The sequence below is a fragment of the Salmo salar genome, chromosome 23, assembly GCF_965601325.2.
Source record: "Salmo salar chromosome 23, fSalSal1, whole genome shotgun sequence".
Lineage (NCBI taxonomy): Eukaryota > Metazoa > Chordata > Actinopteri > Salmoniformes > Salmonidae > Salmo > Salmo salar.
The window spans coordinates 41,493,669-41,509,052 of NC_138313.1; the positions used below are offsets into that span (position 1 = coordinate 41,493,669).

A 15,384-nucleotide genomic window follows, 5' to 3' on the forward strand; every position below is an offset into this window, starting at 1 on the left:
CACCAGCTAAATCATTCTGATTTGAAGGAAACTTACTGAAACCTGTTTGTCCCCATGACAACACAACCTCTGTGGCTCTGATTCTGCCATTCTGGCCATTATAAAACTAGCTTCAAAGTGGATGCCACTGCACCGTCGCGGCCATATTTCAATGGGTGATTGTTAGATGATTGCTGATGAACTTGGTGCTCTACGTCATATTACATCCGGTTTACTAATTTATAATTAAATGTGTACTCATGCCATGCTTGCAGTTTTGACGTGGTTCTGTATGTGTGTTGCCAGGAATGGTGGAGCTGGTGCCGTCCTCTGACACCCTGAGGAAAATACAGGCAGAGTACGGAGTGACGGGCTCCTTTAAGGACAAGCCCCTGGCGGAGTGGCTCCGCAAGTACAACCCTGCTGAGGACGAGTACGACAAGGTAACTGTCTGACCCCGAAACTTTACCCTCTGACCTTTGAACCCTAACACAGACTCCTACAGAGGGTAAGGTTGTGAAGATGAACAACTGATGATATGACTTCTACTCTTTATTTCTTGTCTGTATTCAATATGCATATGTTACACACTGATTTGTCCTTGATATCAATGCATGATTCAGCAGAAAGTCCCAATTTATATATGCAGATCTCTACTGAGCATTAGCTCAGAGTTCCGAGTTCCTTTTGGATTGAGAACAAGATACTGTAAGGCTTTTCACACTGAGCTGAATGGCGCCAAGTCAAGCTGTTCTGAGCTGCCCTGGTTACACATCCATCATAGTTGCTGGAACAGTGCTGAAGAGGGCAATGTGAACCAAAGAAATCCAATCCAGCACAGTTTGGTTTGGCTCGGCATGATGGTGTATCTGACGACGACTCTCTGCCCCTTTCTGTGTGTGTCCAGGCTTCGGAGAACTTCATCTACTCGTGTGCGGGCTGCTGCGTGGCCACCTACGTGCTGGGTATCTGCGACCGCCACAACGACAACATCATGCTGCGCTCCACCGGTCACATGTTCCACATCGACTTTGGCAAGTTTCTGGGCCACGCCCAGATGTTCGGCAGCTTCAAAAGGTAAGAATGTTACCTGCGGGGGTCTAAGCTGCTTCCTTCAGAACACATGTAACAGTGTTAGCATGGGTAAGCTGCTTCCTCCAGAACACACATTGTAACAGTATTAGCATGGGTAAGCTGCTTCCTTCAGAACACATGTAACAGTGTTAGCATGGGTAAGCTGCTTCCTCCAGAACACACGTTGTAACAGTGTTAGCATGGGTAAGCTGCTTCCTTCAGAACACACGTTGTAACAGTATTAGCATGGGTAAGCTGCTTCCTTCAGAACACACGTTGTAACAGTATTAGCATGGGTAAGCTGCTTCCTTCAGAACACACGTTGTAACAGTGTTAGCATGGGTAAGCTGCTTCCTTCAGAACACATGTAACAGTGTTAGCATGGGTAAGCTGCTTCCTTCAGAACACATGTAACAGTGTTAGCATGGGTAAGCTGCTTCCTTCAGAACAGACGTTGTAACAGTATTAGCATGGGTAAGCTGCTTCCTTCAGAACACACATTCTAACAGTATTAGCATGGGTAAGCTGCTTCCTTCAGAACACACGTTGTAACAGTATTAGCATGGGTAAGCTGCTTCCTTCAGAACACACGTTGTAACAGTATTAGCATGGGTAAGCTGCTTCCTTCAGAACACATGTAACAGTGTTAGCATGGGTAAGCTGCTTCCTTCAGAACACACATTGTAACAGTATTAGCATGGGTAAGCTGCTTCCTCCAGAACACATGTAACAGTGTTAGCATGGGTAAGCTGCTTCCTTCAGAACACATGTAACAGTGTTAGCATGGGTAAGCTGCTTCCTTCAGAACACATGTAACAGTGTTAGCATGGGTAAGCTGCTTCCTTCAGAACACATGTAACAGTGTTAGCATGGGTAAGCTGCTTCCTCCAGAACACACGTTGTAACAGTATTAGCATGGGTAAGCTGCTTCCTTCAGAACACACATTCTAACAGTATTAGCATGGGTAAGCTGCTTCCTTCAGAACACATGTAACAGTGTTAGCATGGGTAAGCAGCTTCCTCCAGAACACACGTTGTAACAGTATTAGCATGGGTAAGCTGCTTCCTTCAGAACACACGTTGTAACAGTGTTAGCATGGGTAAGCTGCTTCCTTCAGAACAGACGTTGTAACAGTATTAGCATGGGTAAGCTGCTTCCTTCAGAACACATGTAACAGTGTTAGCATGGGTAAGCTGCTTCCTTCAGAACAGACGTTGTAACAGTGTTAGCATGGGTAAGCTGCTTCCTTCAGAACACATGTAACAGTGTTAGCATGGGTAAGCTGCTTCCTTCAGAACACACGTTGTAACATGGGTAAGCTGCTTCCTTCAGAACACATGTAACAGTGTTAGCATGGGTAAGCTGCTTCCTTCAGAACACACATTGTAACAGTGTTAGCATGGGTAAGCTGCTTCCTTCAGAACACACATTGTAACAGTGTTAGCATGGGTAAGCTGCTTCCTCCAGAACACATGTAACAGTGTTAGCATGGGTAAGCTGCTTCCTCCAGAACAGACATTGTAACAGTGTTAACATGGGTAAGCTGCTTCCTTCAGAACACACGTTGTAACAGTGTTAGCATGGGTAAGCTGCTTCCTTCAGAACACATGTAACAGTATTAGCATGGGTAAGCTGCTTCCTCCAGAACACATGTAACAGTATTAACATGAGTAAGCTGCTTCCTTCAGAACACACATTGTAACAGTGTTAGCATGGGTAAGCTGCTTCCTCCAGAACACACGTTGTAACAGTATTAGCATGGGTAAGCTGCTTCCTCCAGAACACACGTTGTAACAGTATTAACATGGGTAAGCTGCTTCCTTCAGAACACATGTAACAGTGTTAGCATGGGTAAGCTGCTTCCTTCAGAACACATGTAACAGTGTTAGCATGGGTAAGCTGCTTCCTCCAGAACACACGTTGTAACAGTATTAGCATGGGTAAGCTGCTTCCTTCAGAACACACGTTGTAACAGTATTAACATGGGTAAGCTGCTTCCTTCAGAACACACATTGTAACAGTATTAGCATGGGTAAGCTGCTTCCTCCAGAACACACGTTGTAACAGTATTAGCATGGGTAAGCTGCTTCCTTCAGAACACATGTAACAGTATTAGCATGGGTAAGCTGCTTCCTTCAGAACACACATTGTAACAGTATTAGCATGGGTAAGCTGCTTCCTTCAGAACACACGTTGTAACAGTATTAACATGGGTAAGCTGCTTCCTTCAGAACACACATTGTAACAGTATTAGCATGGGTAAGCTGCTTCCTTCAGAACACACATTGTAACAGTGTTAGCATGGGTAAGCTGCTTCCTCCAGAACACACGTTGTAACAGTATTAACATGGGTAAGCTGCTTCCTTCAGAACACATGTAACAGTGTTAGCATGGGTAAGCTGCTTCCTTCAGAACACATGTAACAGTGTTAGCATGGGTAAGCTGCTTCCTTCAGAACAGACGTTGTAACAGTGTTAGCATGGGTAAGCTGCTTCCTTCAGAACACACCTTGTAACAGTATTAGCATGGGTAAGCTGCTTCCTTCAGAACACACCTTGTAACAGTATTAGCATGGGTAAGCTGCTTCCTCCAGAACACACGTTGTAACAGTATTAGCATGGGTAAGCTGCTTCCTTCAGAACACACATTGTAACAGTATTAGCATGGGTAAGCTGCTTCCTCCAGAACACACGTTGTAACAGTATTAGCATGGGTAAGCTGCTTCCTCCAGAACACATGTAACAGTGCTAGTATGGGTTGAAATCTGACCCACTACTCTTCTATCACACTCCCTCACTCCCTCCCCCCTAACTTTTACTGTTTCTTCCCACTCCTTAGTAAAAGTCAGCTGTGTGTTTAGTTAAAATACTAGAAGTAAAGGTTTATTGACAACAAGGACATGTGCTCTGAGAACCATTTGCACTCAAGATGGGGCCTGAGTGTTCTTTCTCTGACTTAGACCTGGGAAACCAGAAAGTAGATTGCATGTTGTTCTCAGCTGTCCATACAAAATGACATGTAGGCCTAGCTTGGTTCAAGATGGACTCTGCAGTGGGTGGAAACAGTGGCACTGTCCGCCCCACCGCTGTTGTTTTTGTTTTGTTGACGAAGTGGAGGTGAGGAGTGTCGTGGTATAAACATGTGCAGTAGATATTCTGCTGTTCTATCGCACGTCAGTGTCTGAGGGAAGAAAACTTAGTTTGTTGTTTGTAGTGACTTTGTTGTTGTAATATTGCAAACAGACGTGGCAGTTTCACCATTAAGGATTCCAGCTTTATACCAGACTGAATGCTATGCTCACCATTTACATGTGTCCCATGTTTTATTGAGCCTTTCTCTCCCTCCCCTTCTCCCAGGGACCGTGCTCCATTCGTGCTTACCTCTGACATGGCCTACGTGATCAACGGGGGAGAGAGGCCCACCAGTCGCTTCCAGCTGTTTGTGGACCTGTGCTCCCAGGCCTACAACCTCATCCGCAAACACTCAGGCCTCATCCTCAACCTGCTCTCCCTGGTAATAACTAAAACTCTCTGTCAAGTTCCAGTTCTAGCCTGGTCCCATATCAGCATGTACTGTATAGCCTACTCCTATGGTTGTTTTCATGCCAAACATTTAACGTGACAACGACCAAAGGAGTCGGAAATGGAACAAAAACAGATCTGGGACCAGACTAGTTAAGACCAAGTTCAAGTCGTACAACTACATTGACCTTTTATAGGAATTTACCTGGCATTTCTTGAGTTTGCAAGATAAATAATTCACACCAATGGAGGCCAAGGTACACAGGACAGCTGAAAGATAGATCAGTCACAGGACCACTGATGGATGGATGGGTCACAAAGAGACTGCTTCATGAAATAAGTGTTTTTAATAGTGTGATGCCAGCCCAGTCAATAACTGGTAATGGTTACTCTCCTGTTGCCTGGGAAATTTTGAGCCCTCTTCTTGGTCTAAGGAATTTGTTGAGTTTACCTTAGTGATTCAAATGCTCTACTCTAGCCTCAAATCAAACCTTGCTGGCTACAGTATTACCTTCCTCAAATCATTGGTTCTTATAGTCTTTTGTTACTAAATCATTTTGTTGTACATTATAATGTATTGCATTTGCAATTATAAAACCCTTTTTTACTGTCTCAAAGCAAAACAAATTCTCGTGTGTGTGTGTGATTGACAGATGACATTGTCAGGCCTACCAGAGCTGACGGGAAATCAGGACCTGAAGTATGTATACGACGCTCTGCAGCCCCAGACCACCGACGCAGAGGCCACCATCTTCTTCACCAGGTACATAGAGACACATATATTACCATATATTAAAGATCAACTGACCCTTATGAACCAACTTATCTGGTTTTAAACAGCCTATGTGGCATAGATGTAGTCAGAAACAGGGGTTGGAACTGGTACAAGGAACCAAACCGGAAAATAACGTAATATTTTGAGGAACAGAATCAAAACCGGGAACGAATGTGATCTATACTGTTTCAGAACAGAAGCATTATTTTAAAAGCATGGGAACCGGTCATTCATGTTATTTTTCGTTCTGGGCATTTTTTTTACAGTCAGACAAAAAATGCAACAATGCGCCTATGCAAAGACGTCAATCTGTCACTCAAACTTAATCCAGTGTCTGCCTGCCAGTTGAAAATCTTTGCCTCTGTGAGCTTCCTGCCCCTCCCCCTCTACTAGACTATTACTGACATTACAAGTGTGACTCAGAAATTGGGGAGAGATATTTTTAATTAGAGAAGAATGGATTAACTTTTTCAAAGCTAGTTATGGATACTAAAGTTATCACATATCACATTGGATTTATTAACTACAAAAAGGTAAGATGTGTTTTTCTTTTATTATTCTGGTGCCTCTCTACAGACAAGCTTGCTAGCTAGCTAGTTTTGGTCCAACAAAGACATTCAACGTTCCTCCATAGAAGCCGGTCCTCCGTAGGTATAATTCTGTGGGCCTTATTCAGATAATGCATGTCATAACAAGATGCCCAGCGCTTCAAGCCATCCTCCTCCACCCTCTTTCGCACTCTCCCCACCTGCAAAATTTCAGTCGCATCTTGCGACCTACGCTTGTCTGTCCAATGCATGTAAATAACGTGCCCACGCCATAGAAAGCTGCTCTATCCACAAAGTTTGGTTAAGTAACTTAATGTCAAGGCCCCTCCCCCCAAAACAAAAAGGAACAGAAAGGAAGGATATTAAGCGTTACTTTTGGGGGGGAGGGGGGTTGAACCGGTTCAGAACTTTTTTGCTGTGGAACAGAACGAAAAAAAGTGGTTCTGTTCAGAACTAAATGATTGGAAAATAATTCTGGTTCCAACCCCTGGTCAGAAACATTCATTCTAGTGTTAATAGGATTGTTTTGGTCATAAAGTCTCTCGCACAAAACACTTTTTGAGTGACTGTGTCACAATGGATTACAATCATGCCCAGGAACAGCTGCTTCTCTCGTGCAATCAGCTGCATGTGCTCTATCCAATCATATCGCAGACAGAACCTCCTGAGAGTGAGACAGACCTGCCCATTACGCAGCCCCTCGGACTTGTTTACATAAGACAACACGTCGCCAATGTTATGTTGAAATATCCCTTGGCCCTAAACCCTTCATGGGTTGGCCACTGGCTGATTGACTCTAGTGTCAATCACTTGAGAATTGAAACAATCAGAACACACCTAACTGCAACTTGTCAATATTCCAAAACCCATTTGCGAGCATCTTATTTTTCCCCCGACCTGATATGAAACACTGCCAGACAGACGCATACTCTGTTATTAATAGATAGTGAGAAAGTTGTAAAAAACAAAATGGCACTGAAGCACACGTCGCCACTCGCCAGGGACTTGATAAGCTGATTGTGGTCTGGCTGCTCAATATGCTTGCTAGCTACTATTTGCTAGCTTCATTGACAGACAGGGAGTTGGAACTTAGCTTGCCAGCTAGTGATTTTGGGCACTGATAAACATCATGTAGCTTGTGCTTTATTTACGATACTTTGACTGCTGATGAGGAAGTTGTAGACATGTTATTGTTCTCAGCAATCAGTCTTGAGCGTGCAGCCAGACTTTCCCCACTCGACTGACTATATGCAGTGCACCGTCTAGTTTGTCCTGCAAATGTTTTCACTTGGGAAATACTGCACCAAAAACATTAGCTAGATGTAAAATAGCGCGACTAAGACCTCTTCAAAAATGTATAAATTAATGACAGATTTTTTTTTGATTTATCGTAGTTTAATTCTAACTATTTTAAGTGACTATTTTCTGAAATTTGCGACGATGACTTAGGGTTGCTTATTCCCTCCTGATTCCGGGAATCCTCCAACCAGGATCTCGGGAAAACCAGCAAATTTATTGAAAGTTCCAGGAATTTTGCAACACCACTCAGGAGGGACAAACAACAGTACCTCCCAGGGTACGAAATGCAAACGTAACACAACCTCAAGACAACTTGTTTGGCTTGAGTCATGGCCGCTAGCATTTCTTAATGAGCAGTCTTCAAAAGAAGGCCAAATAGGAAGTGCAATCTACCTTCAACAAAATATATTATATTAGAGGCCATCATCTTCACCAGGTACTGTCTGTCAAGTGTTTGTTTTCCCACAAACTCTCTGATGAATATCTTGAAACAAGGTGCACTGCTCCACTTTGAGCCTCTGTCACAGTCATTGTTCTGCCTTACAGTGCTAAATGCACAAGAAGACATCCTTAACTCTTACTCTGTTTAGTAGCTTGAATTAGTTTCACTTGAAAAAGGCAATCAGAAGTTTCAAATAAAATAGAACTTGGCTGAAATGAAATAGTGGGAAACTGTCGACTTTCCCCACAATGCCCAGCTGGTGGCAGCATAACAATGATGTATATAAACCCTGGACTGCCACCAATCCTCCGTCATTAACACAATGGAAAGGTCAAATGCTTTATCTAAGTGTTGAAAGTGTGTGGGTGATGGATAGAAACATGATGGTGCGTTTTGACATCATGTGGCAGAGAGTAATGCGGGCCCTGGAGAAGGGTTGTGAGAGAAATCACTATTTACCTGATTTGTTTAATATTAATAGTTAACCATTTAATATGCTTAACAAATTGTAAAGATATTTCTTTAGTGCCAATGCTGTGCTTCTGAGAGAGGATGGTTCTTCTCTTCCACATTCACTCCCCGCAGCTGGTCTTGAGGTCAAGGACATGAGATAGAGATAAGCTTGAGGAACAGGTAGACCTGTATTGTTTCAATGTCTCTCTGCTTTTGAGTAACCTGATCACACGGCAAATGACAAAGAGCCTCTGAGAAGTGACCACAGTTCTTCAGCCCATCCTTTTCATTTACTATCTTCCAAGGGCACAGCTGTGGGAGATGCAGTGAGGTGAAAAAAATATTTGATCCCCTGCTGATTTTGTACGTTTTCCCACTGACAAAGAAATGATCAGTCTATTATTTTAATAATAGGTTTATTTGAACAGTGAGAGACAGAATAACAACAAAAAATCCAGAAAAACGCATGTAAAAAATGTTATAAATTGATTTGCATTTCGAGTGGTCAGCAGGGGATCAAATACTTTTTTCCCTCACTGTAGAAGAGAACGAAGGCTAGCTTGGAGAAGGGAGTAAACGAAACTGCCCTTATCACTTGTTTGTCCGCTATCACCCGATACACCTGGCCACAAGAAGAAAACAAGGAAGCTTATGATGCCTTGATTTGCTGGGGAGGGGTGGAACCAACCAAGACTAAGCAGTTCTTGGGTCTCTGTATTATTCAGGCACTCAATTCACCTTGTATGTGTGTGTTGTATTGACCTGCTCCCTTATTAATAAGTGAATAAAGATTTAGTTTAAGTATAACTCTGACTTGTGTGATAAGTTTGTTTCTCCTCATTTGATAATACAGAAATAACCACCACAGGGTCTGGGCAGGTGTGATGTCTTTGTATGTTCTGTTTTGTTAAAAATGTTTTTATAAAATAAAAATGTAATGATACCTGGATTGCTGATACTATGTATTGGCTAATGAGAGGCTTTGAAGCCAGTAAAGCAGTCCCCATAGGAATTAATTGAATTCTATATTATTGCATTTAAATGTTTCAAGGACAAAATTAAATGTCTATATAAATACGTTTTTGTTGTAGTGAGGACAGTAACATTAGTACTTTCTAAAAAGTGTTACTTTAACCCTTGGCCTTTCATGGTTGCGCCCCCTTAGAAATCGAACATAATAAAAAAAATCCCCATACAAATCTGTCTGTTTATGCTAGAGATCTGTGTTTTTTTGCATGGGCTGTGTATCAATCTGCCGATATCGCCCTTCCGCATCTGCGGTGAAAGGTGGCAGAGCTAGAGCTGTGTTTGTCAGACCATGAGACATCCCGATATTCAGTCTCTCACGAAAATGTCTGTAGCGTCCGAATGGTTTGGCCTACAAACTATCATCTATTGAAAGCTGAGACTTACGAACACAATGGTGTTCTCCGTTTTGCTCTAAGACACTGACAAGACTTATATGACTTCTGTCTGATCGGTTTGGGCTACACACTAATATGACCAGTCTATGAAAAGCTGAGAATCTCTCAGACATGATGGGACGCCCACAAGACCCACCTGAATATCCCCAGTGCCAGTTTGAAAAATGAATGGAAGTGTATATATGGAGAAAGTTTACTACCTAAAATAAGGGATAAATAACAAACTTCCTTTAGATTTTTTTGGTACTTTTTATTCCATGTAGCGAATCTGTTATTCAATGTGTTTCTATAGCAGTAATGTGAAATTCAATGTTTCATCCCCAAAAAATGTTTATATTTTTTTGATTCCTTAAGAATAAATGTGGCAAAAACAAATGTAGACGAATGTATTTTTATAGCTTCCCAAATCGTTTTTACAATGGTGGTGGAGTACCAAGATGGATTTACAGTGGCTTCAAAACAGCACCCCCTGTTAGTTATCTAGTGTGTGTGTATAGATATAGATAGATCACCACAGCATAACATCATGAACGCCTTAGAACTCCCAGTACGACATTGATGTGAAATGCTGCTATTAGCCATGTTATCTACCATTTACCTCCTGTCTCTCTTCTCCCTCTGTGTAATAGATTCATTCAACAACATACTCCCTTTTGTCTGAAGTTGAACCTTCTTTCCCTCCCTCCAGGTTGATCGAATCCAGCCTGGGCAGCGTGGCCACCAAGTTCAACTTCTTCATCCACAACCTGGCCCAGCTGCGCTTCTCTGGCTTGCCGTCCAACGACGAACCCATCCTCTCCTTCTCCCCCAAGACCTACACGCTGAAGCAGGAGGGACGCATCCGCGATGCCTCCATCTTCTCCTTCCAGAAGAGATACAACCCCGACAAGCACTACGTGAGTCTCCAACCGGAGACGTACATATATTCATGTCTACTGATGTGTTTTCATACACCATGGTCTCACTGTTCCTTCACTGACAGGGCCATATATTCATGTCTACTGATGTGTTTTCATACACCATGGTCTCACTGTTCCTTCACTGACAGGGCCATATATTCATGTCTACTGATGTGTTTTCATACACCATGGTCTCACTGTTCCTTCACTGACAGGGCCATATATTCATGTCTACTGATGTGTTTTCATACACCATGGTCTCACTGTTCCTTCACTGACAGGGCCATATATTCATGTCTACTGATGTGTTTTCATACACCATGGTCTCACTGTTCCTTCACTGACAGGGCCATATATTCATGTCTACTGATGTGTTTTCATACACCATGGTCTCACTGTTCCTTCACTGACAGGGCCTAGCTTTCCTATAGGATGCGAGAAGAACACAAGTCTGGCATACACAGTTCTTTGTGTAAATCAAATTATATAGAGAAGTCACAACATTAATGGAATTCTGACTAAGATGAGCTAAAATTCCTCCTTCTCTTCCACCTCCTGTAGACGTACGTGGTGAGGCTCCTGCGAGAGGGGCAGAGTGAGGCCCAGTTTCTCTTCCGCACCTTCGATGAGTTCCAGGAGCTCCACAACAAGCTGTGCATCCTCTTCCCTCTGTGGAAGCTGCCAGGGTACACACAGACACACACAAACAGACAGAGACATGTGTGCAGAACCTAGAACCTGAGGCTGTCTGGAAGTGGCATAGCATTACTCTGTTCCCAAAAAGACGTGGTAAAGGTTGAAAGTCTGCCTTATTGGACCTTAGAAAGCCAAAGTGGGAGATACACCAAAGGTAGCTCCCACTTGTACCACAGATGCACCCTTCTTGTTAGTGCACTAATCTTTCCCCATCCCCTTCCTAGGTTCCCTAATAGGATGGTGCTGGGCCGTACCCACATCAAGGACGTGGCGGCCAAGAGGAAGATTGAGCTCAACGGTTATGTTCAAAACCTGTTGAGGAGTTCCACAGAGGTCACACAGGTGACTTACACACACACACACACCCACCCACCTTACCATCCACCTAACCACCCACCCACCTAACCACCACATCCATCTATCCATCCACACACCAGTTAAAAGCCCAAAGCTCTTCATTTTCACTGATCATTTTCTCTCTATCAGTGTGATCTTATCTATACATTCTTCCATCCGATCGCGAGAGACGACAAGACGGAAGGATTGGAGGCGACGGCCAGAGCACCAGGTAAACCTGAGCCCACTCTATATATGACCATTGTCGCCACTAGAGTTTTTAAAGAGTGATTTGTTCTGCAGATACGCCACCGTTGAGTCCCACCTCCGGCAGAGTGGAGGGGGAGGTGAAGCTGTCCGTGTCCTACAGGAACAGCACACTCTTTATCATGGTCATGCACATCCGGGACCTGGTGAGTACGGTGGCTCACAGGGCCCAATCCTAACTAGCGCACCACTCAAAACTTTTGCCATTTTTATAATGAATTTATTTCTTATCCTCAGCCTTACAGATTGGGCAAAGGCAGCATGGTGGTTCATTTACCATTAAACATATCTCAAGGGACATTTATTTGCCCCTGATGGGATGAATAAAGTTGTATTGGATTGAATCACGAATGTGAATCCTCAGTTTGGCCTTAGCTAATGCTCCATTAACTAACATCCGCCTGCTCATAGGTATCTGAGGAGGGGACAGACCCTAACCCATATGTGAAAACCTACCTGCTCCCAGACCCCCACAAAACCTCCAAGCGCAAAACAAAGATATCCAGGAAGACAAGGAACCCCACTTTCAACGAAATGGTGAGTGAAATCGGTGTAGCATGTTGGTCATTTCCATTAGGGCCCTGTAGCAAATTGTCATAGTTAACGGCTTTGTGTCCTGACCTGCTGTGTCACTTTGTAACTGTTCTCCTGATCTGCTTGTGTGACTGATCTAACTTATACAAACTGCTGCTAACTCAGGCCACCTGCTGCTAGCATGTGCTAACTAGTCTGACTACCTCCTCAGCTGGTGTACAGTGGCTACAGCAAGGAGACCCTGGGGCTGCGGGAGCTACAACTGAGCGTGCTCAGTGCCGAGTCGCTGAGAGAGAACTGCTACCTAGGCGGCGTCACGCTCACACTCAAAGACTTCGACCTCAGCAAGGAGACGATCAAGTGGTACAAGCTGACCGCCGTGCCCTACTTCTAGATGACTCCACCTGAGAAAAACGCTGCTTATCAAGAAAACTCCCGAGATACACCTATTTAAGGGCAGCGGAACACCCCAGGGTGGTGCCTGAAATCCTCCCCCTCCCTCCTCAAGCTTAAGGCCCTGTCCAGAAACCACCCCTAGCCCCTTACACCTTAAGGCCCTGTCCAGAAACCACCCCTAGCCCCTTAGACCTTAAGGCCCTGTCCAGAAACCACCCCTAGCCCCTTACACCTTAAGGCCCTGTCCAGAAACCGCCCCTTAGACCTTAAGGCCCTGTCCAGAAACCACCCCTTGCCCCTTACACCTTAAGGCTCTGTCCAGAAACCGCCCCTTACCCCTTTTGGCACTTCATGTAGATCTCAAAGAATTATAAGCAATATGGTTGTAGCACCGACCTTTCAGCTCTACACAAGTGCCTAGATAGATGGAGGCTAGGGGTTTATTCTGGGTGGGGCCATTCTCTCCCTCACTAATCAAGGTTTTTTTCTCATTGTAGCAAACAATCTCCACTTATTTAGTTTGTCCTAAACTATAACACGAGCTGTAATGTTTTGTACATTTTGACATTCGAGGACCAAAACATCTTACCTTCAGAAGAGTATATATAGATTGACACTTTTTTTTATTTTTCTTTTTTTTTATATAGTGGCTCATTTTTACTTCTTTTTTTTTCTACGTAAACAAATAGGAAGCATCTGGTTTCCTGCTAAGCTAGCTGAGAACGTCTGGGAACGTGCCCATCACAAACCAGACTCCAGGAAAGAGTGTTCTTGTGTTTCCCAATCACATGCCAAAAGAACTGATGATGGCAAACCACTCTTCCAAAGGGGAACCGATCATGGTGCCTTGTTTGTGTTCACAATCTCTTATACACTCCACTTTAGCCTTATTGCAATGTATTTTATAAAACAAATTGTGATATCCCAATTGAAAAAATACATATATTCTGTCAAATAATGTCAACAGTTCTCAGTGTGAGCAGGGTGCTGGACAAGCATCAGAAGGTGTTGGAACGGTCGGCTCCCACTTGTATGCACACTACCATATATTTATTATGGTAAATACTTGACTTTTCACTGCACACTTTTGGGGAAGACAAGTTGCCTCAATGCTGATCCAATGCCAGTTTTTTTTTATTTCACCTCCTATTGGTTTTAAGGGTAGAATTTGGAGTGGGGTAAGCTGATCCTAGATTTGTGCTCAAGAGGTAACTCTGACCTGGAGCTATCTGGACAAAAAAAGGGAAAGACATCCAGGGCAGGAGATGCACTGCTTCCTCTGAGCTGCCTATAAACCTAAAGATGAAATAGTGAATTAATCCAGGAGGGGTTTTAAAGAGAATGTCAACAAAGACAATTATGATAAGCATCACTCATGCTATGAATAGTGACTTGATCTTCTATTTTAATGACTGTATAAGTTTCTATTAACATGGCCAGTTATTTATTCTTAATTGGTTACCTTAACCCGAATGAATCGGTGTGTACTGTAATCCCTCTTTCCTAAAGCAAATTAAATGTTTTTTGAACAAAGATTGTGACATTGTTTTTTATGATAAGGGCCAATATAATCTGTGATATTGACTCTCATTGAGAGAAAGGTCTATATTTCCATAGCCCAACAACCAGATGTTCCGTTTTTCAGGGGAAATTAAAAAAGCCTGCGACTTCCACTTTTAGATGTCAGCAAGGCGACACTCCATTTTAACTCCTCCACATTCAGTTTTTCACAATTCCTGATATTTAATCTAAGTAGAAATTCCCTGTTTTAGGTCAGTTAGGATCACCACTTTTATTTTAAGAATGTGAAATGTCAGAATAATAGTGTAGAATGATTTATTTCAGGTTTTATTTCTTTCATCACATTCCCAGTTGGTCAGAAGTTTACATGCACTCAATTAGTATTTGGTAGCATTGCCTTTTTTAAATTGTTCAACTTGGGTCAAATGTTTCGGGTAGCCTTCCACAAACTTCCCACAATAAGTTGGGTGAATTTTGGCCCATTCCTCCTGACAGAGCTGGTGTAACTGAGTCAGGTTTGTAGGCCTCCTTGCTCGCACACACTTTTTCAGTTCTGCCCACAAATTTCCAATAGGATTGAGGTCAGGGCTTTGTGATGTCCACTCCAATACCTTGACTTTGTTGTCCTTTTATGCCATTTTGCCACAACTTTGGAAGTATGCTTGGGGTCATTGTCCATTTGGAAGACCCATTTGCGACCAAGTTTTAACTTCCTGACTGATGTCTTGAGGTGTTGTTTAAATATATCCACATCATTGTCCATCATCATGATGCCATCGATTTTGTGAAGTGCACCAGTCCCTCCTGCAGTAAAGCACCCCCACAACATGATGCTGCCACCCCTGTGCTTCACGGTTGGGATGAGGTTCTTCAGCTTGCAAGCCTCCCCCTTTTTCCTCCAAACATAACGATGGTTATTATGGTTCTATTTTTGTTTCATCGGACCAGAGGACATTTTTCCAAAAAGTACGGTCTTTGTCCCCATGTGCAGTTGCAAACCTTAGGCTGGCTTTTTTATGGCGGTTTTGGAGCAGTGGCTTCTTCCTTGTTGAGTGGCCTTTTCAGGTCGATATAGGACTCGTTATACTGTGGCTATAGATACTTTTGTACCTGTTTCCTCCAGCATCTTCACAAGGTCCTTTGCTGTTGTTCTGGGATTGATTTGCACTTTTCGCACAAAAGTACGTTCATCTCTAGGAGACAACGCGTCTCCTTCCTG

General features: G+C 43.3%; 1 protein-coding gene across 1 annotated transcript in view; it reads left to right on the forward strand.

Annotated features, from left to right (window-relative positions):
- Nucleotides 1-14,177, forward strand: part of LOC106584631 (phosphatidylinositol 4-phosphate 3-kinase C2 domain-containing subunit alpha) — a 67,738-nt gene extending 53,561 nt beyond the window's left edge. Inside the window, exons 23-33 of the mRNA XM_014170115.3 lie at nt 286-422; nt 887-1,056; nt 4,411-4,567; nt 5,229-5,338; nt 10,205-10,412; nt 10,977-11,101; nt 11,336-11,453; nt 11,598-11,679; nt 11,751-11,860; nt 12,126-12,251; nt 12,460-14,177. Coding sequence (XP_014025590.2) covers nt 286-422; nt 887-1,056; nt 4,411-4,567; nt 5,229-5,338; nt 10,205-10,412; nt 10,977-11,101; nt 11,336-11,453; nt 11,598-11,679; nt 11,751-11,860; nt 12,126-12,251; nt 12,460-12,642 — 1,526 coding nt within the window. The 3' untranslated portion in view covers nt 12,643-14,177. The remainder of the gene's footprint in view (nt 1-285; nt 423-886; nt 1,057-4,410; nt 4,568-5,228; nt 5,339-10,204; nt 10,413-10,976; nt 11,102-11,335; nt 11,454-11,597; nt 11,680-11,750; nt 11,861-12,125; nt 12,252-12,459) is intronic.
- The last annotated feature ends 1,207 nt before the right edge of the window (nt 14,178-15,384 follow it).